The sequence below is a fragment of the Perca fluviatilis genome, chromosome 19, assembly GCF_010015445.1.
Source record: "Perca fluviatilis chromosome 19, GENO_Pfluv_1.0, whole genome shotgun sequence".
Lineage (NCBI taxonomy): Eukaryota > Metazoa > Chordata > Actinopteri > Perciformes > Percidae > Perca > Perca fluviatilis.
The window spans coordinates 10,910,793-10,938,170 of NC_053130.1; the positions used below are offsets into that span (position 1 = coordinate 10,910,793).

The window sequence follows — 27,378 nt, forward strand, 5'->3', positions numbered from 1 at the left end:
CTTATTATGTTGATAAAAATGTCACTTTGGCAGCATCATGGTGCTAAAAAATTATTGGATGTGGCAAATCTGTTGTATATAAATTCCTGTTAGTCTTTCAAAGTATACTTTACATTTTGGCTTGTCATAACAGGAAAGCCACAAGTGTAACTAATAACATTAATCATGGGTCTTCTCTATTTATTTGTCCCACTAAGCCATTGAAGTAAACAGTGAGCCAGTACATGTTGATACCAGGGGCCTGAAACAGGCACAGATAAATGGAACTCAATCATTATTATTATTATTAAATGCAACTGTGTTTTTCCTGCATTGACATGTGGAGATCTGTGTATTGATTACTACCTGATACTATAGTTGTATAATAGTCAGTAGTAAAGATATCAGCTTTTACATTGTTTGGGTCACAGCACAACCACTTGTTCCTATTTTAAGAATGTAAACATCATTATCTATCATGATCATATAATTATGCAGTATTTATTTCATTATATCACATTTTTATTAACCCTTGACTGAAAGTCATTACAATAGGTGTATCTATTGCAGCCTCACTCATGATTTCAATATGTACAATAGATGTGACCCACTTACTGGGAAACACCCTAACTATTTGTAGAACAATAACAAATGTATCATGATCCCTTAGTAACCTGCCAGAAGAGCCAAAACTAATTACCCTTGAATACAGCAGATCATTAGCACATTCAACTAGACTGCACTCATTATCCTCAGGGACAAATCTCATATAATACACAACCGACATCTGAGAGCCGCACAAACGCCATGGTGATTTTATTGTGGTTCATTGTAGCTTAAGACATTCATACCCATAGGTTCCCATGTGGGAATTAAATTAATCTACCAGCAAGTCAAAGAGTGCCCCCAGTAAACCACAGAGACACCGGCACGGATATTTAGCTTCACACTCTCATCCTCACAACCATCTGTCTGAGCTGATGTCTGACATGGGAATAGTGTTTTTCTATTTCTTGGCAGCACTGGTGGTTGTAATATTATGCCTAATTCCTAAGTGTAGCCACAGTCTGCTCAACCAACTCTTTTACTCTCAATCATCTGTGTCTCATACTGGTTGCAAAAGGATGAAAACAGCATGGAGGTTACAGTAATGACATCCTGACCATAAGGCAACTGGTAAGCATCAAAGAGCCCCAGGCACTTAACAAAAGCAAACTCAGCAAACACACACAGGGTAAATGGAGGTTAAATCAAGTCTGTCAATCATCTGCTGGACCTTGTACTGCAATAAAAGCAAGTTCAGATGAAGGTCTACCTGCACGGCATGCTTCTCATATTTCCAGTGTTTTTACTACCAGCTGCTGCATTCACATGTGGTCAGATGTGGATCATGGCAGAAATATAAAGAGGTTAGACTCAAAGGGTGCACTTGGGACGGCGTTACCTGATATCAGAGCACAGCTAGGGATCAATACACCTACAATTACAGGAAATAGTGTGCTTCACAGTACCTGTTTACAAATACAAAGACTGTTTACATGTAACAATCACAAAAAGAAGAAGAAAGTTTAGGCTACTAGCATGTCATGTATTGAGGTGGTGGCAGAAATCTCAGAGACTGATATCTCAAAACCAGGACACATGAAACTAAACTATCAGCATGGCTAGATCCCACTAGGGGTACATTTCTTTTTGTAATTTGGGTGAACGGACCCTTTAACAACAATGCATTTCTGGGGCAGCTGATGGTAAAACACTCTCCTTCTCATATTGGTGCCTTACTGCTAAACATAGTAATTCCACTTGTCTCTTTTTCAAACTAACATATACAAACTTTTGTGCTCTTATCATGTGTTGGTGCTTTCAAGAGCCTTTTTGGCTGTTTACAGTTACTATTACAGGATACAGCGACATATGATAGAACATTCATCATCTAGAAGCAAAGATAACCTTGAGTGAGTTGCTAAAAGAGAATCATAAATTACATAATTTAGTGAGATTGCTCACCCGGCTGTTTCAAAAGCTCCCCAGAGTCCATCTAAAAAAGGCTGGCAAGTTGGATGGCACAGTGCCACACACACAAAAACAAATCACTGTTACTGTCTCACACACAGACAGAAGTGAAGGCCAGGCCTGAAAGGGTGGATGTTTATATCCTCAGATCAGAGGCAGAACTTTTAAACCGAGCCCTTCTCTCTGCCAAACCTCTAAGTTGTTTTAAGTCTGCCCTACAAGTGATGGAAAAAAAACCTATCTGCTTTATAGAGTTTGAGAACAGACAGTGTGGTGATTGTCTAAAGCAGGCTCTATTTTTACCTATGTCCCAGCTTGTCGTGCTGCTATGTCCCCATATAGCGTGCTGGTTTGTGAACACGATGGAGGAGTCATGTGGCCCCTGTGGCTTTGGAAGCACATTTAAGGAAATCTTTAGTGCGCCTACAGAGAAGCAGAATGAGTTTCTTCACAGTGAAGCCTGAGGAAACTTGTCAGGGGCCCAATTATCCTCTTATGAGTGTTTCCTCTTTGTCAGGGCATGGTGAGAACAAGTAGCCCTGCTGCTCAGAGGGAAAGACAAGTTTACACCACACCAACGTCACAACAGAAGTCTGTGAGCAACATATCCTGGTCTAATTTGTCTGATGACCGCTTGGGGCACTGCAGATGTTGTGTAATCGTTTGATGGGTAAAGCACAAGATCGCCACAAGCCTGGTGACAGCATGAGTTGCGCTGGCATTTGAAGAGACAGTCTTGTTTTAAGTGCAGCCAGTTTCAATCCATGCACACAGATGATTGTGGGGAAGAGTCCAGAGAGAAAAGGAAAGGGAAAGAAGAAAAAGAAGAGGATGAGAAGAGGTGGTTGAGGCCTTTGTCACTGTATTGGATGGAGAGTGTAGCATGACACTGATTGGGTCAGGATCGACTGAGGACCGATAATCAAACACTGAGTGCACAGGGGATTTAATAACCATACATCTATAACCCGACATTGAGCTAGTGCTCTTCAACATTTTTTTTTACCACATTGTCAGACTGGATACTCAAACCTTGAAGCTGATTATGCTTTTTAATTGATTTGTTTGTCCACTGCTGGTGATTTACATAACACACGTCCTGGCTATGGTGAGGTGTGAGAACAGGCACCAAGAGGCTAATTAGAGGTGATGAGGACAATAATAAAATTGAATTATAATAAAGTTTATTTGTACAGTACAGTGTAACCCAATAGTTAAGAAAAAGTTAAAAATGTACCTAAAAATTATAGCTCAGGTGACATAACTCTTACACATTGTAGTAACACCAGAAAACATTAAAACAACCAACTCCTCTGTATGCAGATCAGTCTTTACTCTATACTATCTGCACACTTAAGATGTTACAGTAAGTGCACATTGGCAAACCTCTTGGTGCTGTTAGCCTTTCATCTCTTTCTCTACCACCGTTTTCCCCTCTTTTCTGCATCCATCTGCTGTTCAATCACCTTTGTGACGAGCAAAGAGCCCTAAGTGAAAAAAACACATGATGTCCTGATTTTGGCTCATCCTGCAAGGAAAAGGCCATGGTTCACACAGCTGCTGAAAGCCCTCTAATCGCTCAATTAGTGACAGTATACCCAGAACACATCTAAGTGTATCAATTGCACTCACACACAGGCACATGTATGCGTGGATACACACATGCATGTGGGAATACAACCACAATAAGAATTGTGTTTGGTTGTCTTTTTAATCTTTCCTCACCTTGTCTATAGGTGTGGAAACAGTTCATGAATTATTGATGAACTGTTGATGAGTTTTGTGGTGTGAAGGTGATAAATGTGTCACAGATACGGAGACTCATGCTGTGACAGACTCGGATGCAGGTTATTCTACATCCTACAAATGGATGAACGAATAAAAACAATCTGATTATGATTGCTACCAGATAATGTTAATTGGACAAGTACTCTGTTTAATTAATATTCCTCTGTCAGATTTAATTCCTAAAAATTACCATTGCAGATGTGTCAGTGAAGACTAGCATCTCAATATATTTGGCTAAGCATGTGTTTTCACTGAATGCAGCAGTCATACTACTGTATGTACCTGAGCCTAAAGTGGATGTTTAAAGAAAATCCACTCTAAAGCCCTAATCCTGGCTAGTGAGTCAAACGTAGATGATGTAATGTCACAGTAAGATATTTCGAGCACAACTACAACCATCTTTTGATGGAGAAATTCTTTCATCTGTCCAAAACATCAGCAGTAGATGTCAGATTTTGGAGTCAGCTCATCAGTATCAGAGAACAATGGCATCTTCATAGGCTCTCCTTTTTGCACCGTTCAGTAGTCACGCAGGGAGACATTTATCTTAAAAAAATCAGCTCTATCAACAAAATGCGATCACCAGACTATAGTGCGGATGTACAAAGTTTGCTGACAGATACACTGAGGCAGTGTTTGAAAATGGAGAAATCATTATTCTTACGATACACAATATTACACTACATTAAAATAAAGAATTTAAATAACCCCATTGTACCAAGACATTTAATGTGCTGGATTGTTTTTTCAAGATATAGCCACAGTTAAGTGTTATTTTCACTTATTATTGTCTGGACACTGTACAGACACACACGCACACACACACATACACACACACACACACACACGCACACACACACACACACACACACACACACACACACACACACACACACACACACACAAAATGTTATTCATCTGAAGGTGTCATTCTTTTCAACATGTCTATTCATTTTAGCAGGGATCTGGAGGTTGCAGAGGAAAAAGATGACGAAACACACACACACACACACACACACACACACACACACACACACACACACACACACACACACACACACATTACACATTCTCGTCTCAAAGCTGCCTGGCGCAACTGCAGTCTTGGCTTCTGCACCAAGGTTTACCATTGACTAATTGATCACAATCAAGCAACACTTACATAATAAACGTATGTAACATGGCTAAGCAAAGTGATTCTGAATACAATAAGCATTGCAACGAAGAGGATTAATGTGAAAAATTGGAAGCAGCTTAGTCCAGCATTTTACCATAAAAATTTAATATTATAGTAAGTGAGCCTTAAAATTGAAATGCTAGTCTAGAATTTTAGTGTGGAAAGGAAAAAGAGATTTTTTTTATAATTCTCACAAAGTGTACAATGTTTAATAAAGATAAAATAACAGCAAGAATCACCAAACTAGGTTGAAATTTCAGTGTTTGCTTCTAGCAAATACATCTAACCACACACACAGGTAATCAGTAGCTATGTGTTTGTGTGTCCTTGAATGCAATGTATTTATGTTCAGTAGTTTTAAAATTCCGGAGGTGCAGAATGAGACAGAAAGAGAGCAATATCAGACAGTGTCATGACGTGCTGTCCAAATAAGTGGTGAGGAGGCACATTTCGATGTTTGTGTGTCTTGATGCTTGGAGCAAAATTCTGGGTCTGGTTGCTCTCTCTCATTTGACATCTCACTCTACCTCTGTGTAATGAGTTGAGCCAAATTTCATAAAGGTATGCTTGTCGTCATTATACTGTGTTTACTGCTGGAGTCATTGTCTGTGTCCTGTCTCTTCCATCTATTTTCTGTCTTTGTTTCTCCTCTCTAGTTTCAATGTATTTACTCTATCCTTATCATACAGTGCGAGTATACGCTCAGCAAATATAGTGATAATGTTCCTGTTTATTAAGTCGTATGTAAGTGGCGACTGGACAACTTTAATGGAGGAGTGTATTTATGCATGTTCTGCTTGAAGCTAAAAAAAAGCTTTTTTTGCTTTGTGTTGAAGAGTTAGATGTGAAGATGAATACCACTCTCATATCTGTATGGTGTATGTATTGTGTCACAATGTTTGCCTCTATTTCTGCTCATTTTGCCCCTCTGTCCATCTTTAATAAACATTTCCACTTTCCCAGACCCCTTCAGTGTTATTCTTGTTATATTTGTCCACCAGATGGGTTGGATCCTAGATCCTGCCACTCCATTCTATCCTGCGATCACCTCATTCCCCTCACCTGAGCTGAACATTTGTATTATCTGTCTGCAATATTTTACATAAAAGTGGCAAAAACTCCAGGCTTCAAAGTATCTCTTCAGACAATCATAATTGGCATCCCACATGCAGTCTATGCCCTCATCTGATCTCTATTTAAATGACATACTTGCTTCTCTTATCACTTTTGTGGAGAGATTTCTTTAGAGGTTGTGATCCTAACTTTGCTCTTGACCCAGCCAAAAGCTTTCTGCTCTCTGCTACAGTTTGGTCATTGCATGCATAGAAGCTGTCCTGACACGGAGCTGGATGATTTGATGTATGCTTCTAAGGTGGCTGTGTAGACTAGGATGGGTTAATGGAGACTTAGTCTATATCCTTTGCGTTCCACTTCAGGGATTGCTCCGGTGCTGCAGGAAATTCCACTGGATGTATTTTTATTATAATTTGGTGGATTTATGAGGACTATTGTTGACTGCTCCTCAGATCTCTGCATGTTAAATTGAGACAGCTAGCTAGGCTATCTGTCCAATCTGAGTTTTCTCTCGCATGACTATTTTGCAGCGGCTCTGTGCAGAGTTTAGCACCGCCAATGACGACTCTGATTGGTTTAAAGAAATGCCACTATACCATTGCATGTTTTCCTCCCATGCCCGAATGCTGTGTGGAGTAGCCAGACCCTCCTTCAGTGCGCTTTGGAGGAGGGTCTGGCAAAGCGAGACTAAAGGAGACTCATCTTCATCAGGTGTCATAAGTGTCATACTCATTTTTACTGTCTGTGATCAAAGTGACACAGATATTTCACTCCAGGCTGTGGGGAGAGGTAAATTCACCAAAGCTGAAATGAAGGATGTTGAAGGGATGTTGAAAGATATTACGTCTCCCACTTTGACTAGCAAGCATTCAATATATAAATGGTCAAAACGTTTACATGTATAGAATATACAAAATATACAAAATATAAGACTGAGCAACAGAGAGGACAAAACATGTTGGTCAATCTGCTTTTGAAAGGCTGAGTATGCACACAGGTGATGGACACATAAAGCAACACAGACTGACAGGGAAGTGGCAGCTGGAATGAACTTTGCATCTGAAATGACATTGGTGCACAATAGAAAGTGTGTATGTTAATTTCTGTGTGCATACATGCACAGTATATGAGTATGTATGTGAGTCATGGCCACACTTACTATACAGTTTGGAAAGCTTGTGTTATAAGAACAGTTATGAGCCGAGTGTGTTGGCATTACAGCTCTGTTCATACGTTATATTCAGTGCACTTTTCCGGGGAAACAGCCCTCACTTTTGCTGTATTGTGCTTATGATACAGTTAACTTATTATTGCATTGAAGTTTTACCGAATCCATGACTGAAGAATTTAAACAGTGTATGCTTATTGCTGAGTAATAACTTGACTTCTGGGCCAGCTGAAGGTTTTTGCCACTACAGTTGCTGGCTATTGTCATAAATATGTTTTGCATGAGTACTATGACGGGACTGTTATGTTGACAAAATCAAGTATAAACTCTTGTGAACAATGAATCCATTTGTTTGGGTGGCAGATATTATTGAGAATTTGTGTGCAAGGCTGGGGTATGGGTATGTGCTGGGGGTTTTATGGATTAGCACTGGGGCTTTGCGGGCTAATGAGCATTGTGTATTGAGACAGAATGCGAAGAGAGTGACGCTGCTGCATACAATGTGTTATTTTACAGCTGTTAATAGTGTAAAAGAATAATTTGTGCTTTGTGCTTTCCTTTGGTGCAATATTTTAGGGAAAAATGTACAATGTCATGCATACCATGGACTATTTTAAATAAATTTCACCATCCGTCATTGCTCCATGACTGCATCTGCTGTCAGCTGCCCTCCATCTGGCTCCACATGATCCCAAAGAGACTTTGTGTCTGTTTGATTTGTTGCAGAATTGATTCTAATAACTTATCATAGCTCTGTATCTTTTTTATTAGTCAGTCATGTACTAGACTGTACTTATTGTACTTTTTACTTTGAAATCCTAATAATTATAGTAATTATTTATCTAAATATAAAGGAGCCTATCTGGTTCTCAATATCTCAGAAATGACTGTGTGCTGCTCCATTCGTGCTGTCACAGCATTGTCACCTTTGAGCTACTGCCTGCTCTAGCCTCATGGAAAGTGACATTGAGTGCTCCTCTCCAGAGAGACAGTGTGCTCTTAATTCATCTCACTGACAGTCCGTTCAGATCTCCGGAGTGAACCCAGGCCTCCAAGTGCTCTGCCAGCCGGATGAGCAGTCAAACAGACCTGCTCTTACTCAGGCACAATCACGGCAGCTTTATAAATATCTGACTTCAATGGGGCTCACATTTACAGAGAATGAGTGATATGATTATGAAGATTATCTTTCGTCCAAGCTGTTGAAAGTTACATAGTGTTGGCCTCTTTGATGCGTAAGAAATGTCATCAAGACTACAAAGCAAATTCAGTTGACTTTGAATTACAGAGTGCAGTATCTGGTTGGCTGAGGGCCCTTTTTCCATCTCTGGTTATTTTGAAAAAGGAGTGATCATCTCAGCTTGACGCTACTGGTCAAATAAAAGAAAGAAATGGACCAGATGCATGGTGCTTGGTCTTTAATGGCTGGAAGCCCAGACCTACATGTCTTTGAAGATTTTCCACTGTCAGTATGTTTGACTGCCCTGTCAGGTCTTGTGCGTTTGTGGATCTGCTCACTTTTGGGTTGATGACTCTAGATCAGAAACTGTTACAACCCTCGTACTGTAGACCTAATTAGTTTAACCAAGTTATACATATCTAACTTACTTGTGTATATACATGTATAACAATGACCCCAGTGTAATTCCATGAGAGGTTATCTCATGTTGACAAGAAAAGTGACAGTACTTTTAGCTTTTGTCCTTTAGGACTTGCTCATTGTTTATTTTTGTATACATTTACTATCTCATAACATTATTCACTTCTCTCCACTGTGTCTGCCTGTCTGCCTCTGCATAGTCATGTGTAATAAAAATGTTCATGCTAAAAGAAAAAAAGTGCTGGCTTAATGCCAACTTTTGTCATTTTTGCTTTAAGTCTGAATCCACACAACATCATTGGAGCAAATCAATAGAGCAGGAACACCATCCATCTTTAAGAAAGGTACACACACAGGAAGGAGGGTGATCTTGAATACTGAACGGAAAGAGCCAACATGTAAGACATTGAACTTTAATACCGTCGGTATTTCATCTTCTGTTAAACCAACAGGGTAACAAGCATATTTCACAAAATTCCTCTTCCCCGTAAAGACACAATCCATGAGTTAAAACATATTTGAAAAGATCACATTTTAGTAATTCTTTGGCAAAATGACTCCATACTTTTTCCGTCCTCTTTGCAAATGTTCTTGTTTCAAAGGTGGCTTATAACTATGCTAATGATCCCATATATTTGCGTGAATGCAATCATGTCCCAGCAGTATTTCTTTTATCACTCTCCTCTATAATGTTGTACAATCAGCTGCTGCTTTCGGCAAGCACTTACCACAGATATGAATTCCTGAAATCTACACACTGTATATTCTCTTTCAAGGGAAATTGAGGTGCTTTCATGGGGTCCTTGAAGGTTGAATATTTAGTAAGTAAGTACGTAAGTAAAGTTTATTTCTAGAGTATATTTAAACACAGCTTGCGCTGACCAAAGTGCTTTACAAAGAAGCACCAAGGTACTGTATAAAACATTTAAATGTAAAAATGAAAAGTAGAAACAAAACACACATACAAAAAAGCATCCCAACAACAACAACAAGCAGCAATTTAGAAATACAGAATTATAGACATAACAGAATGAGTGATTAGTGTGTTAAAAATGCCAGAAAGTAAAAATGTGTCTTTAGCCTATATGGAGGGAGCACATCTGATATCTAAAGACAGCATTTAAGGAAACATACAACTTTTGTTCAGTGGCACTACAAACAAAACACTTTAAATTAAACATGATATGGCAATACCTCATTCTTAAACCTGCATTAATTGATTTTTTTTGAAAAAAATGCTTTGTGACCTCCTGACAAATGTAGGTCCAATATTCACTATCTTTTTAGCTCAGCTTTAGTTTTGGTCTCCACCAACTCCCGAGGGACAAATCATTCTCTGGAGCTGCTAAATGCTCCACTATGTTCACCAGCTAGCTACTAATTTGTCTGTGTGCAGTTTGGTGCTGAGCAGTTCATGTACAGTGGGTCTTTAGGGCCTTTTTGTTGAAAACAGCTGCCTGCTGCAACCAAAAACAATGCTATGAGAGCAATGAGAAAAAACAGTAAAGTTGTGGATCAGACAGCCAAACAATGAGCTGAAACTCGCTGAAACAGCTGCTGTGAAATGAAGATTCTGCAGATAATTCTCTGTGGGATTGCCACTATGAGCAACTCCTTTCTCATTATCCATTGTGAACATAAAATATATATATATTAGAGCAGCTTCATAGTAATAAGTAAGCCTGAAATAATAAGTGAGCCTGAAATTGGTAAAATGTGCCATTTTATTAAAAGCAATTAGTGAAATTTTTTTAATTTTAGTACAATTATTGTGCTGTACTGTAACTTCTTATTTATATTGCCTGGTACTCATACACTGATTCATGCGCTGCAGGTGTCCACAAAAAGAAATATGATCACACAGCTATACAATACACTCTTATCCTATTTCTTGGGGTTGACATTTTTCATACTGTATACATTTGTTTTTGTGTCACTTCATTTCATTTATGTGACAAATGACTTCTGGTGTAAACCTGTTTTGTCCCTATATTCGTCTACCAACGAGACTTATAAATAAAGTTATTCTAAATTGAATGTCTTTTGTGTCAATGAAAGAGTCCTCTGTCCACTGAAGGCGAGGCCATCCATCACTTCTCAAGTCAGTCTGGGGAGGAGCAAGTTGGAGCCTGACAGTCCCAGCAGCTCCAATCTCTCCCATATTTACTCATGCAGCCTCATACCTACACTCATCAATTCCTGCTCAACTGGGAACTGTACTATCAATATGTTCTTTCATCTCTCTATCTGCACCCTTCAACCCTGGATCTTTTCCCCGATTCCCACATGGGGCTTGTTGGCATTGACGGTTAGCACATTGGATTGTTTGGAGGCCTGCTGAAATTATTTATCATCCAGTTTAATCCACTATGTCATGTTTTCACAAGGGAGGCTGGGATGCAGAAGCTGTATAGCTTATGCTTATGTGTGTGTAATTTGTGCAGGAAAACTCTCTGAAGCCCTGAAAACCATCATTTATTATTTCAATTGCAGCACACTTATCGCTGAATGTATCCTGGCAGTCAGTTTGGACCAGAGAGTACTTGATGTCTAAAGGCACGTCAACAGGGACAGTGACTGATGCACCTTTCTATCAAAAAGAACATCAGAACTGATTGGTTTTTGTGATATAGTAAGTGCATCTACTGCCTCTTGTTGGTTGTGGATACTCGTGTGATCCCGCCAGTCAGGACTGATTAATGGTTGCACAATGGGTGCATTGAGTGATTTAGAAACTCAGTGATGGCCTCCAGCTTAAATGTATCTTTATGTATGTCAAATAATACATCTAATGTACTAAGAATTGACACTGACGTTGTGGAGTACACCTACCAACATTCAAAACATCTTTGACAGCCACCTATATGCATCATCTTTTGAAGGCCAATCAGTTGAATGCAGTCTGCCCCTCCTTCAGGATAGAAATCAGGATAGTGATTCATGAAGAGAGGATCAAAGCATGACAAGATGATTAATTTAAGATTATATCTCATAGGAAAAAAGATTGGACACAGCGTGCTGCTGTTCTTGTGAAAATCAGACTTCCATGCTGTGAAAACAAAGAATTCCAGCCATGTGGGATTTCAGTCTAAATGTATGTTATTTGTGACATTTAATGCTGAGGAACCTGAGGCCATTTTTACAATTACTTTTCTGTCTAGTTTTATTTTCTAAAAAAGCTTGTAAAACATCAACCCTGTTGTCTATAGTCAATCAATTTACATCATTTTTTTCAGGAAGAATTGGGCTATTAGATTATTTGTGCTGTAGTGAGGTCACTTGAATGTAAAAAAAGGTTGTATGACCTTAAAGAGTTGGTGGAGGCATTTAAGTATTTATATGTGTTCATTCTTGTGCCAAACTGTGCTGTCTTTTAAATAGTAAATGAGGCATATTTGAGGGCAGGGGCATAGCTAAGAACTGGGTAAAATAACTGAAAGAGGAATGTTTTGTGAGTGAGCTCCAGCAAGGGGCCCCTTGAACTTGTCCCCAACTTTCAACCTGCAAGCATTAACAGTGGTTAAGGGGAGACAGAAAACTGTCTCTGAATAACAGACATACAAGAAGTAGATTCAATTTATCAGTTGTTATAGTCTGTCCTAAACGGTCCTCAGGTGTTTGAACCATTCCCATTTGATTTTATCCTTAATGTGTGTTCTTTAGTCATGTTAGTGGTCCACCCCTTTTGATGGATTTTCATGTAATTTGGTTCAGATATTGATGAAGCAAATAATGGTACCCACAGGATGAATCCTTATGGTTTTGGTGATCACCTGACTTTTCCTCTAGTGCCACCATGAGATTGGCATTTGAGATTTTGGGTGGAACGTCTCAACAACTATGGATTGGCATGACATTAAGTGCACACATTAATGTTCCCTCAGGATGATCCCTGAACTTTTCATCTAGTGCCAATTATTTTATTTGTACAACACTTTGATTAATGAATATCTGGAAAACTAATTACTTTTCCATCAGCCTCAGCTGCTACATTGTCATTGTGAGCGTTTCAGCATGCTGATATTAGCGTGCACCCCTGTGCTTTAGTACAGCCTCACTGTGATGCTAACATGGCTGTAGACTCTTAGTGTCCTCTATGTTATTTGTCTGGTCTGATTGGAAACCTGTTTATTGATTTCTGAACTTTGTAAACGTCCTGGTACACAGTTGGGTCTCGGTTTCTGAATTAGGGCCACACCCCTGCTGCATAACTCAATAACTCAAATTCTAACAAAGCAGACTGCTGCAATATTGTATATGACATATTTTGCAACTCAGCCCGTTTCTGTACTACAATCTAAAGATATAATATTGTGTGTTGATAATTAATAACACATCATTGCTTTCCCATTCCAGAAGCTACAACAGTATATCAGCCACTATCACGCATTCCATCTACTTTCTCTCACGCTCTCTTACTCTCTTCCTTTGCAAAGCAGCCATTCCTATTGATCCCAGCTAGGCTTTTAAAATCAATAAGTCAATTATAGTCCCATTAAAATGACATGAGAGCCCTGCTGACCATGATAAGACCTGAGCCCACCGTTAACTCCCCCAATAAACCCTTGTCGCTCCATTCAGTCAGCCCTGCCTAAGCCTTCCTCTTGGTCCAGTCTTTAAGCTGGGGGCACTTGGTTGCATAAGAAAGACACAACAGCACTGCAAGCATTGTCTAAGCCAAAGAGTCTTTGTTAGCTCTGACACTGTAAGTATAGATACATTATGCTGCACAGCAATGAGTGATTTGTAAACAATGGAAAGACTTATTTTTCATTTTTTGCCATGTCAGCCGTAAGAACTAAAATAAATGTGTCAGGACTTTATCGCTCCTTTTGTCCCTTTTAGAGACTGCACTGTTCACAGTAGAGTTTTAGTATATCCAAATAGCATCCTATCTATTTTATCTATTTTCCTTTGTGTTAAAGATGTATTTCTTATTATTTGCATATTTGTATTTGATCTCCACTCATTGCACACAGAAAGGCAGTTTTTACTAACTACTACTAATTCTACTATTACTAACATTAGGCTATATGCTTAATTTTAATAATAATAATAATAATAATAATAATAATAATAATTAAACTTTCTTAAACCTGCAATAACTGATTTATTTGGCACAACACAAAATCATTATCTTTTAAGTTGATATGTTGAACTTGTTAGCAAATAGTTGCTTATTTACACATCCAGCAGTTATGGAGCAATGTTATTGTTAATTTCGAGTCCTGTTTCTGTCCACCTGACGAACATTCACCCTCATGGCCCTATCTTGCACCCAGCGCAATTGACTTTGTACACCGACGCATGTATCATTCCTATTTTGCACCCAACGCACAGCGGACTTTTCCCTCCACAGACGCACGTCGGTAAATTAGGGAATGAATTTCCGCTCCCGGGGCCGGTTCAGCAAAAAGAGGAGGCGTGTTCAGGCACAAACGTTCCCTGATGCTATTTTGCAGTTATAGAAAACAATTCTGCCACTGACCAGGAAAAATCTGGTCTAAAGTCAGTGGCGCATTATTCAGATGATATTTTAGGGGCGCATGCTTGGCCATAATGTAGCGTGCGCACAACGCGCATACACCTTGCTTCCCTCATCTACACGGACGCAGCAGTTCACATTTTTGCAAACCATACATAATTACAAGGATAGAATAGATAGAATATTACTGAAAATGCGCTTCAGGTGTTTGGATAGGTCAGGAGGTGCTTTACAGTACAGTCCTCAAAAAGTCGCAGCATTCTTTGTGGCTTGTTGTGTTTTGCACATTTCCATGAATCATGGATGTGTTGATGATGCTACTGTAAGCAATGAGAATTAACCAAAACAGTAAAGTTGTGCTAAATAATGAGTTGAAACTCATTATAAAGCTGTGTAAAACAGGGGGGGGCTGCAAATTCAGTTGATAATTCTCTGCAGATTCATCCCTACCATTAACCCCTTTGACAATGTCACATTGTTTTCTCATTGTCAGATTGATTTTGTATAAAATCAATAAATAAAAAAAATAAAAAAAGATAGCCACTTTAGTAATAAGCAATTGCATTGTTTTCGTAGTTGTCTGCATTAGTGGACTTAAAATATCGAATCAAGTTTTTTTAACATTAATATGAGTTCCCCCAGCCTGCCTATGGTCCCCCAGTGGCTAGACATGGCAATAGGTGTAAACCGAGCCCTGGGTATCCTGCTCTGCCTTTGAGAAAATGAAAGCTCAGATGGGCCGATCTGGAATCTTCTCCTTATGAGGTCATAAGGAGCAAAGTTACCTCCCCTTTCTCTGCTTTGCCCGCCCAGAGAATTTGGCCCACCCATGAGAGAGAGACATCATGGCTTTCAAACGAGCAAAGTGGCAGTTGGTCAAGGCCACACCCCCACCCTCCACCTTGCCCCCCACCCCCCTCTCTCCTCCTCAATAGCTACAGACCCAGAAATGGCACATACTAAGGAAAGCTCATTGTGGAACTGGCTCTAGTGGCTGTAATTCTGCACCAAGTCTGAATTTCGGGAAAGAAACTTCAGATAAAGTATTAGGGGACCACTAAGGTCTACATAAAATCATCAAAAGAGCACCATGTCATGGGACCTTTAAGATGCTGATTAGGAAAATTAGTTCTAATTTGGACTTGAACAGGTATCTTGTGTTCTATGGATCTTGATCTACATGGTTGGTTCATTTAATGTACTTATTTGATCAATTGTGCTGGATTTGTTGCTTTCTTTGGCATGCTTTTATTCTTCTGTGCACCTGCCTGCAGGTGTGTTTTAGACAATACTCGATCCTGCCTGAATGTTAAGATGTATGGCCAAATCTCCACTCAGCCTCCGTTATGAGGTTTGAGCAAAGTGAAGTTTCAACAGGTAGTATTGTGTTATATCTGATTGCACAATTGTACTATTTTTATTCAAAGTTGACTGTTCTCACCCTATTCACTCAACCACACCATACACACAAATTCATTTATAATAAGAAACCATTTGTAAATATGAAATATATTTACTCAGTTTTTTATCTTGCCACTTATGTCATTTTTTTCATCTTCTTTTAACAGTATTTTGTTGTCCCAGTTTGATGATTCACTTGCTTTTATTCTGTTTTCTTTTCCTTGGAGAGCAGTTCGTAACTATGTTAAGAAAAGAGATTACATTTATTATTAATAATTCTGCCCAGTATATTTCCTCCACCACACACAAATACACAGAACAAATGCAAACATAAACTACAGACACACAGCACAACAGTCTGAGCCAGCATTTCAACCCTCCTGTTTTACAATTTCTATATTTTCTAAACAGATTTGACACTCCATTTGTCAATAATATAAGTCAGTAATATAATCAGATATCATTTGTACAATACCCTCCTGCATGAGTAGCGATACATGAGATATATGCTTTTTGTTGACGACAGTCCTTTAGCTCCCAGCGTGCTCGTCTTACTTAGAAGTAGATGTTTTTGCAGACCCCTGCATTTTTCTTCACACTTCCGATGCTCTCCACTGCATTACGCATAATAGCTAGTGTATCCTGTTGCCATTGGTCACATCACAACCAACTACACTTCACTGCTTGTGCATGTGTTGTGTATGTGTGTGACTCCATGCGTCTGTGGTGGAATCAGCAGGATGTTCAATTACACTAGCTCAGCTGGTGTATATAGACAGAGATGGATGGTTTACTGAGTACCCATACACACACATACACACAACAGTCAAGCACACACATCATTTGTGAGCCAACAGTCAAGCACACACATCATCTGTGAGCCAAAAAGGGTTTCATTAAAGCTCTGCCAGTAGAGCTGCTTGGGCTTGATCCCTTGACAAGCCACAGGCCTTGGCTAAATTACCGCGATGGCAGTGAACAAAGAAAGACGGAGAGAGTGAAATAGAGAGGGAGACCGTCATGAATTGATTCACAATAAGGCCTCGTTTCCCACTTCCTCTTGTTTAATTTGACTGGACTTTTGATGGCAAAATTAGAACATTTTAAAAACAGGATATGAGATAACCAATCTTTGAAGCAATGTGTCCTGTATTTGAACTTTTAAGGAACTGTTTGGATTGTAAAAACTTATGAGAAAGATGTATCTGTGATAAAAACAAAAACAAAGAAATTCTCTAAACAGGTGCATTTACAAATACACATGAAATCAAACATACCCAGCACAACTCTTGCTTAAACCCAATTCAGGAACAAAACTTTTTTCTTTTTTCCATTTTATTTTTAGCCGAATAAAGTGATTACCTTTGGGACAAAGAAAACTGTTCGTCACAATATTTGCAGTGCAGCTAAAATAAAGCTGAGCAAGAACTCTTCATCATGACCTTTTTCAGAGACTTGTTAGCCCCTACAACTTTTCACAATGCAGAATCTGTAAAGTACAGCAGCTTTTTGTTGAGCATCTGTGCTCTGGGTGCTTGTCTTTCTTACACAAATTCAAAAAGAACATTAAACCTGCAAGCAGCATTGGACGGGCCCTCGCACCTCCTTGCACATCAGGGTTACTGGCGGACGCCGCTCTTTGCAACCGTGCATTTGCGCGGCACTCAGACACTGCAAATCGTCACCAACGAAAAGGGAACTCTCTGCTGAGTTCAATGATACCTCACACAAGACTCTACGTCATATAGTTCATATGCCACACCCACACCGTTGGACGAAAACTCAAGCTTTTAATACGTTTTCATCGTAATAAAAATTTGAAGTCGATCGGATGAAATCTCTAGGAGAAGATCGTTAAAGTATAGCACCTTGACTTTTAGGCCTACTTCCTGTTGCCACTAGGGGCGCTATAACTTTGAGTCGATATCGGCCTGTAGATATCCTCAGGGTTGGACTCTTATGAATCCTGAAAAGTATCGAGACAATTGGTCAATGTACACTCAAGTTACACCCACTTCCTGTTGGTCCTCTATAACTATTACAATTCTTTTAATAACTTTGCATCTTTAACGTCTTAAGATGGCACAGACCAAATTTGATTTCGTTAAAGTACGACATGTGGAAATGACCAAAATCGCACTAATTTCCTAACTTTCAATTCAAAATGGCGGACTTCCTGTTGGGTTAAGGGTATGGCTCCAATGAGCTTTTTTATACGTCTTGACATGCTACATATGTGTACCACATTTTGTGAGTCTACGTTAAACGTACTGCAGGGGCTCAATTCTTTGAATTTTGTAGGGGGCGCTAGCGAGCCATTTTTGTGTGCCTATTCCCAAAACCCTTAAAATACGTAAATTTTCACCTGGCTTGATGCGACCGCCATTTTTGGTGAGTTTTTGAGTATGTTAAGCAACTCAAAAAAGCGATTAATTTGCCAGAAGAAAGAAGAATTCCTTCAGTTTCAATAGGGCCTTCGCCGCTGTCGGTGCTTGGGCCCTAAATATGTGTTAGTGTGTGTTTATTTGTCCTGGTGTGACTGGCTTATACGGTATGTCTGTTTAGTGATCTGCTTATCATACCTATGTCAATGTGTTTTTGTGTGGCGTGGCCGGATGACAAAGTCAGTCGGTCAGTCCATCACTTTGGTCCGGACTGAAATAATCAATGCTGTAAATGATGAAACAATCCATGCATTAATTTGGGGATCCTCTGAGTTTTTCTCCAGCGCCACCATAAGGTTGACATTTTGGGGTTTTGGGGAAATGTCTCAACAACTATTGGATGGATTGCCATGACATTTGGTACACACATTAATTTTCCCCTCAGGATGAATTATAATAACTTTGCCAATCCCTTAACTGCTGTGCACAGAGTGCAGAGTACAGCCTCACAGAGTTGCTACACATTAGCCTTGTTAATCTGTTTGCATAAACTAAACAGAGGCATTTGGCACTTTAATGTCCTTTATTGTAGAACAGTCTGTACGGTTAGACATTGATATAGTTGCTTTTGCTTGATGCAAAGTTTTACCTTGAGCGGAGTGTATGACTGGAATTTTATTGTGTGTATGGCCCTGACAGTCTATCAGCCTTCTGTGCCTTCTATCCCTCATGCAGGCACCAGGGATGCTGAAGCTCACAGTAATGAGCTGGCCTTTAACACCAGGACAGGGAAAGAACTTTAAAATCACTGAGCCAAGACTTTTCTGCATTGATAATAACACGGCCACAAAATACTTTACCTCCTGCTCATCATCTGCAGCTCTGCTGAGGCTCATCCAGATGTGTCCATTAAAAAATATGGGCTCATTTTTTTAACTGCCTAAAATCTCTCTGCCACTGAGAGACAAAGATAAGGGATTTCTTTGGTGGAATGTTACAAAATTGAACTTTAGTAAAAGACCACTCATGCTGAATGGCCCTTTTTATCACTACTATGAGTAACAGTTTCTTAGTTACATACTGTCACAATGAATAAGCACACGTGTCATCATGAGTAACCACTGTTATATGAGTAATACTGTACCAACCAGTCCTCTAAATTAGTAATGCTTGTCCAAAGTGAGCCTGTTTTTTTTTTTTTTTTTTTATAGAAAAGCGGATTTTCATAGTTAAGTAACTTCTCTAATCATTTTATTTGTCTAACTTGGACTACTGAAGCCTCATGTTTGCTTCAGATCAACTTTTTTTTTACATAAAACAAGGACTGTGGATTACTTAGATTCAAATTGCATTAGGAAGGGATCGCTTACTGACCAGTATGAAAAGAAGGAATCATTACAGAGAACAAAAACTGTTGTTTGTAAGACAGACTTGGAAAAACTGTGAACCTATTTTTAATAATGGCTGCATCCAATGTAGTTAGTACCAGCCCTTGAGATTGTGCATGACAGCTTACTGGCGTCAGGGCTGGACTGGGACAAAAAAATCGGCCCTGGCATTTTTGGGCCAGGCGGCCCACACCCACCGTGATTGGTCAGACAAATTCCCTGCAGACAGTCCTCTTAAAATATGCGTGCGTTCCATTAAATGAGTTGCCTAGTGTTCAGCGTTCATGTGATCATTTTGGATCCTTCAAGAGGGGACTCAAGACTTATCTGTTGATCTTACACTTAAATAATTCATTCATTCTTAGAGTTATGATTTGTATATTTATGGTATTTTTATAATTTTGTATTATTGATATTTGACATTGTATTGTCATTATTTTTATTATTACTATTTTGCTTAATATTGGCTTAGCAACTTTAAAAACAGTTTACTGTTAATTTTAACTATTGTAAGATTCATATTTTGTCGTTTGGACACAAGTGTCTGCTAAATACAATAACCATAACTATAACCCTTCCTAAAAGCTACAATAAAGCTGAGAGTAGTATATGCCCTGGAAAAGAGCACCAGTACAAGAGAAGCTAATTAAGCTATTCAAGGAACACTGATGCTTGTATCATCACTGATTTTCCTGGAGGGGGTTCCTGGATTTCATTGGGTCAGGCCAGTGCCAATAAAGAAAATCAACCAATGGGCCGCTGTGAGTTTTTTATGGGCCGGCCCGGCCAAAAAATAGAAAAAGGCCTATTTATATTGGCGATTTGGCCCAAAAGTCCGTCGGCCCACCGGGAAAATGCCCGGTATGCCAGATGGCCAGTCCAGCCCTGACTGGCGTGGCACTTAAATGCATCAGAACCTTTGATAAGGTTATTCATTCTACATGTGCTATTCCTGCTATGACAGGTCAAATGTCTGCTGTGTTAAAGGTCTGGAATGATCCATCGGCAAAGCAAGCCATTGTTCACATTAAAGTGATGGTTCGGAGTAATTTCACCCTAGGGTCCTTTGCACCATGACCTCGAGCCAAACACCCCCCCAGAAGCTTTTTTCACCTGGGTCTAACATTGGGAGAGTTAGCGTAGAGTAGCGTTAGCCGCTGAATAGCTTAGCGCAGAGGCTAATGGATCCGAAGTGTCTCTTAACATTACCCCACTAATAATGCCCGAAATGATACCAAAGGTCTACACTAGTATATATAGGTTATGCACTCATAAAACGATGGATTGTAAAGTTTGTAAGTACACCAGAAGTTTATGTAAATAACACTTGCCTGCTGGCTTCTGCTCTCTGCTGCTGCTGCTCGCTAACTCGCCCAGTGTTAGACCCAGGTGAAAAAAGCTTCTGGGGGGGTGTTTGGCTCGAGGTCATGGTGCAAAGGACCCTAGGGTGAAATTACTCCGAACCATCACTTTAATCATCTTTTTCAAGATAACAGCACATCTTGTTTTTTGACAAATTGATAATCTCTCTGCATGTTGTATTTTCCCTATAATTGAAGTGAAATTACTGTAGGTGTTAATTGCACAGCTTAATGCGAATTGATTGTGAGAGTGAAGCTGTCGCAGTCATGAAATAGATACACTCTCAAACTTTAGGTGTACAAAACACTGACCTATCAGAGACATGAATGCGACTAAAGAGCCTGTACTGAAAATAGCAAGGACAAACATGCACATCCAAAGTAGCTGTGAAAAATGTATACCACTGGTTTCACAACAACGCCATCTGTCACACAGACAACAGAATAAAACTGTTAAATGATACTGATGTATCATTATGATAATGAAATTTAATCTATCTTACCCTTGTCTCAAAACAGTAGAGTTACAGAGTAACAAAGTTACAGTAATGCATATCAATATACAAATTTATAAAATGTGTATATAAAATATTACGCCCTGTGAAAAGTGATTAATCATGTTATTCAGTCAAAGAAAGCATCAAGATTGAATCCCTGATGAACGCTGACCAAAAAAGAGTCAACATCCTCTCCTCTCCTCCTACACATTTGATGCAATAAAGGTCCATCCATAATTAATGCTTTGATAAATCGGACTGTGCGTTTTCTGCTAAGATCTTGTAATGTTCTGAGAGGTGTCATTTGTTTTGCCTGATTAAACCCTTGTTAGCACAGAATGATGGATAATGTGTCTGCCCAGAGTACCGAATCAGTGCTTTCAGGGAGTGTGTGTATTGTGTGTGTGTGTGTGTGTGTGTGTGTGTGTGTGTGTGTGTGTGTGTATGTGTGTGTATGTGTGTATGTGTGTGTGTGTGTGTGTGTGTGCGCACAAGCCTCTACAAGAAGCGAGGTTGGCCAGAATGACACACCATTGAAGAAATATCACGCACAGTGAATGCACTGACTCTGGATCTGTCCCACTGTTTAATGCAGGGAGCCAGTGGTTTGGTTGCCATGGATACCATTTCAGGTGTTTTGGGCTCTACTGTCTGCTGATGCTTTGTACCATGGTCTGATGGGCCATGGGTTTGTGTGTGTGCATGTGATGTGGGAGTGTGTACCTGTCTACTCAGCATATTGATGCTGTCCGTGAGCAGAATTACGAAAGACTGCCACGCCACCTTTCCTGTCTGTAATCTTCGTTCCCCCACATCCTTTTCTTCTCTTCTCTTCTTCTTCATTCCCATCACTACCTCCACTTTTGTCTCTCCCCTCCTTCCCATTGTTAGACAGTCAGAGTGAAGTAGGTCAGACTTGGCCAGACAATTTCGGTCCAGCTTCCCACTTATAAGGCAGTGCTCTGTGCACCCAGGCTGAAAGACTGATGGGACCATGAGACAGAGAGAGACAGAGACGAAGAGGAAGAATCAGAGAGGAAGACAGAGGGAAAGAAGGAGTGATAGTAAAGGGAAAACAACGCTGTAAAGGTCTAGGGCTGATTTATAATTGTCTAAGATTATCTTTTGGCACACGCTGGACAAAATGACAGTAGAACACAACTAGAGTAATTCTCCTGGTAAGTTCACAGTGAAATGAGACTGTGAACTTAGTCTGGTTGTCCTCCTCCAGCATTCTTTGATTTGATTTGTGTTATGATAAAGTGTGCTATGAAATTAGAACTCCTTTATTGGGTTAAAGGGATATTTCACTTCTTAGAAATTGTGTTTTTATGTACCATCTACCCAAAATGACACAAATTCATGGATATTTTTTGTCTACTTCTGGAAGCAGTTTGTAAAGCACGCTGACTTGTAAGACAAGCGTAGATTACTTTTTTATTAGGCTACTCTTTGTACTAGAAGGTTGATATTTATATTGAGTTTTAAAAGAATGTGATTATAATAGATTGGCTAATAGTACCATAACCACTCAATGTTAATTAATTCAAAGAACTATGAACAATAAAGTTCTTGTCAGTGCTCTCTAGTGGACAAACTAAGAAACTTTGGAATTTCTGTACTGCAATTTCTTGTTCACATATATAACGTATATTGGGTCAACATATAGCCCAATATTGCAACCTTGTCACCTATAAATTACATTTCTATACTATATTTGCAATAAGCTATTATTGACCGATTTATCGTTCTAGCTCTAATTGCTTTTCAGAAACTAATGCTGAATGTGTAGGGGATCAAATCTTCTTTTTCCCATTGCATAAAGCAGTACACAAAAATAAAATAAAAAGATGATATCTACCATTACTGTAAAAGTCTTGCTGGGTCTGCCCAGCAACATGCACTTCACAGGTTCAGAAGGTATCACAGTAAAGGAGCTGTGAGTAAGCTGTGTAAGACAGGATTGCTACAAGGTGTAATTTTATCAGCATGTTTATCAGGTGTACAACAGTCACAGCAAACTGTGTTAGCCCCTGAAATTAATATCAGCACCTTCTTCTAGATTTACTCAAGTATGCACCACTCTGTAGCCATGCAGTGACTCACATACAGGGACCGTTTCACAGTTTTACTGTAAACTACTTCCCAGGGTATAAACATCTATCTATAAATTGCAGGAACATCTGTCTGTCTGTGTGTTATGCGCATATCTCTCGAACCGTTAGTCCGATGGATTTCAAACCTGAGACGTGTCTTGTTAAGGGCACGAGTAAGTGCAGTGCCAAGTTTGACGTATAGTTGTTTGGATTAGAAATGCAAAAGATATAGGTAAATATATATTGGTAAAAGAAGCACACATTGGCTTTTGTTGCTCTAGTCGCTGACCACTCCCCTTCACACTGCACACTGACTGAGCACAGCAAGGACCAGAGACAGAGAGGGTTGAAGAAAGCAGCGGAGCTTTGGCAGCTAAAATGTGACATACACCTCAGACCCACAAAAATGACAATTCCAATTCAATTTAAGGACGTTTCGGAATCCCACACATGTGGGAGGGGGAGGGGCGGGGGGAGGTGCTACCGCCTTTGACTCTTTTCCTGCTTCCAACATTAGCTACATGATTGCTGGATATACAAAACGTACTTTTCACTGTCCTGGAGCACGAGTGGATAGCTGAAAGGAACATCGCGACTGAAAAAAAGGCCCTACGCTTTTCAGTGTCTATTTTTTCGCTAAGAGGAAACTCAACAAAAAGCCATTTGCCAACACTAAATATCAAACAAAAGCCAGACACTATATAGTATTAAGTTGCTGTGAGTTGTAGCCTACATTCACCACTTCTAACCAGAGGCAGAACATAACGTAATCTCGGAGATTATTCCTTCACAGCGCTGTGCAATGCGAGAAAATCTCAGAGCTGAACCGGGCAGACACAGCACTTTTCATCAGACTCACCCCTGGGTTAATTAAGTATACTGCTAACTAAAAAAATTACCGTCACCAAAATACCCCCGCGAATCAAATCCCCTACTTCACCATTAACTGTCAAGCCACTAAACCTGTATGGAAATGAACACGTCTGCTGAAATGTTAAATTCGTTAACGATCATACGACACGAGACAACACCGTGTCTCTCTCTCTCTCTCTCTCTCTCTCTCTCTCTCTCTCTCTCTCTCTTTCTCTCTCTCTCTCTCTCTCTCTTTGTGCACGCACACACACACACACACAGTCCGTTTCTGGTGGTTGATGAACGAAGATATGTGCTGATTAGCTCTCATAACAGCCGGGTGGGTAGCACACTGCCGTGAGTCCATGAGGCTAATGTCTGATTACTCCACAGTTTCATTGTGATATTTTGTGATTACATTCTGAAGTCAGGTAAATACAGTAGTACAATGTCTTCCTCTGCTGTAGACGTAGCCTACACTGTAAGTCAGTAGTAGGCTATACAGTGGAGTTGCACATTAAGTGGTTTGGGGTCCTTCTGTAAGTAATTTTGGGATACAATTTGGTTTTGATGAATTCTACAAGCAGCAATACCACAGGCCAAGCAATCTGCTCATTCTAAACATTTTCAACGGGCACTGCACTAGTCAGTATAACATAAAAAATGTGATTCTTAGAAACAAGGCACAAGACTACCTCTCCACACACATCTACATACACATACGTTCACAGTTAAGAAGCCACTTGAGTGTGAATCACTTGAAACCAAAGAACAGTTAGAACATCTGACACTTCCAGAGAGAAACATTATCACTTTCTCATCTACAGCACATGGGTAAAGATATATATATATATATATATATATATATATATATATATATATATATATATATATATATATATAGATAGATAGATAGATAGATAGATAGATAGTCAAGGTAATGACAATAAGACAGTAAAATAAAATAAAATAAAAACAATGTTTGGCTGAGAGCCCAGCAACACCGCACACACATTCACACAAAGATACAAACTAAACAAATGTATAGTAAAGAGACCTCACCTTCATGGCGCATCCTTCAGTCGCTAGTCCACTCTGAAACACGTGCTTTTCTTGTGTGTGTGTGTGTGTGTGTGTGTGTGTGTGTGTGTGTGTGTGATGAGAGAAACAGAAAGTGTGTATGTGTGTTTAAGCTATAAAATCTGTCGCCTCTTCCCCTGGAGTCACAGGGGAGGGGAGTCGGTACCTCTCCGCAGCAAAAAACGATGTGTTGTAAATGCGTGTGTATGTTTGTGAGATGAGTGTGTGTGCCGGAGAGGGAAAGTGCTGCTTCTCCTGCCTGTTAACTCTAACACAGAAGGACACACCTATATCCTAACATGATGCTATCTGCCTCTATCTATATATCTATCCATCCATCTATCCTCTACGCACACTTTCTCTATCATCGGCACTGCTCTCTTTTCTATGTTTCCTGTCCTCCCTCCTTTCTGTCTCACTTTCCTCCTCTCTTCTTGTCTCACCAGATCGTGTGTTCGTCCAGCTCCTTCTAACTCTCCCTCCCTCCGTCTATCTCCCCACCCTCTTCCTCTAATAGAAAGCTCATATTTCTCTGTTCTCCCATGTAGAGAAAGAGGGAGGGAGGCGAGAATAAATAGATGGATGGTCCGGCTCTCCTCTTTTTTTCACAGTCCATCCATCCACCTGTCCTCTCACCCTACTGTGCATGATAGTAAGCTGCCCTGCCTTTGCGCTCACCTAATTAATCTCCATGTGATTGAAGACCTTAAAAACACACATCATAGACAGATTTTGAATCAGAAAAAATATAAATGTACAGAAAAATGTCTTATTGATGCAGAGGCACAGGTAAAAAGCAGTGAACCACTTGCACTCATTCTATAATTTACAACCTTTACTTTGTTTTACTCTCCTGCACTCTGTTTGATCACATGTGATGAAGTCAGCAATTTTGTGCAACACACACACAGACACACACACACACACACACACACACAAAGACACACAGACGATCACAAAGAAATGCTTCATGGTATTCAATAGTGAAGCTCAGTGTGAGTAACGTTCGGTGATATCAAGCAAAGATATCATGTCAAGTAATCATTCTTGGAGATTAACTTCACACGTTTTTAGTATGCAATGGCAGCACATTGAAATGCACCGCAGCTCCTGTTCACATGCAGAATAGAGATAGTAAATCTTTTTACAAGTCAGTGTGCCCTGCAGCTGTGTACTGACACAGAATGGCCAAAAGAGGGTGCTGTTGCACTTGACAGGTCAGAGCTAATTACAGTGTAGTAGCTAGAGAAGAATGGCCTTCTTATTGCTTACTCTGTTTAATTTTTGTCAGTCAGTTTTCAGCCAATGTCATTATATTATTAAAATGCAACTCTGAATTGTTAGATATCCTGGGGGTTGGTAGAAGTATGTCTTTTTAGGCATACAATCAGTCAATTGTCATTTGTAAGAACTGTTACTCACTATAAATGCAGAATGGTGGAACAGAGAGAATCATACCAAATAGAAGATACAGATTTTTTATTTTCCATCGTTAAAGCCCTTATAAATACATTGTCCTAATGTCTTTCAAACCCACCGGCAGCTTCTAGCTCAGTACGACTTTACTGCATTGACAATAAAACCCCAAAACAAACATTATAATAGTAATTTACACTATAACTTTGCCAAATCACTTGCAAGGCTACAAGGATGACCTTAAGCCTTAAGTTTAAGATTGTTATGCTTGCCCCTTATTGGAACTGCTCATCTGTATTATGGGATATTCTTCTGTTTCATATCAACAGTCAGCAGTCTGCAGACAGCAAGATAGATAGATAGATAAACAAAAGCAATAGATCATCCTAACTCTTATTCTTACTCTATTATTACTTCTAAATCATCCTGAAATAGCAAAGAAATGACTATAAATGAAGATGCAACAAATAAAACACATGAGATCATTGAGACACAGGAACATTATCATGCACACTTCTGAGCAGGAGCTTTCACTATAGTGCCTATTATTAACATAAATGTGTGGCTAATATTATGATATTCATGTATTTCTAAGTGTAGGAGTTTTTTTGCCATCCAT

At 39.5% G+C, this 27,378-nt stretch overlaps 1 protein-coding gene across 3 annotated transcripts in view; it reads right to left on the bottom strand.

The window, feature by feature from the left end:
- Positions 1 to 27,378, bottom strand: part of LOC120548128 (inactive phospholipase D5-like) — a 63,555-nt gene that overhangs the window by 20,324 nt on the left and 15,853 nt on the right. Inside the window, exon 1 of one of the 3 annotated variants that reach the window (XM_039784155.1) lies at positions 25,326 to 25,828. The exons of 1 other annotated variant lie outside the window; for it this stretch is intronic. In XM_039784155.1, the coding sequence (XP_039640089.1) occupies positions 25,326 to 25,331 (6 nt within the window). In that variant the 5' untranslated portion in view covers positions 25,332 to 25,828. Of the gene's footprint in view, positions 1 to 25,325; positions 25,829 to 27,378 lie in introns of those variants that run through there. One more of the 3 variants, XM_039784157.1, reaches the window with a different exon arrangement.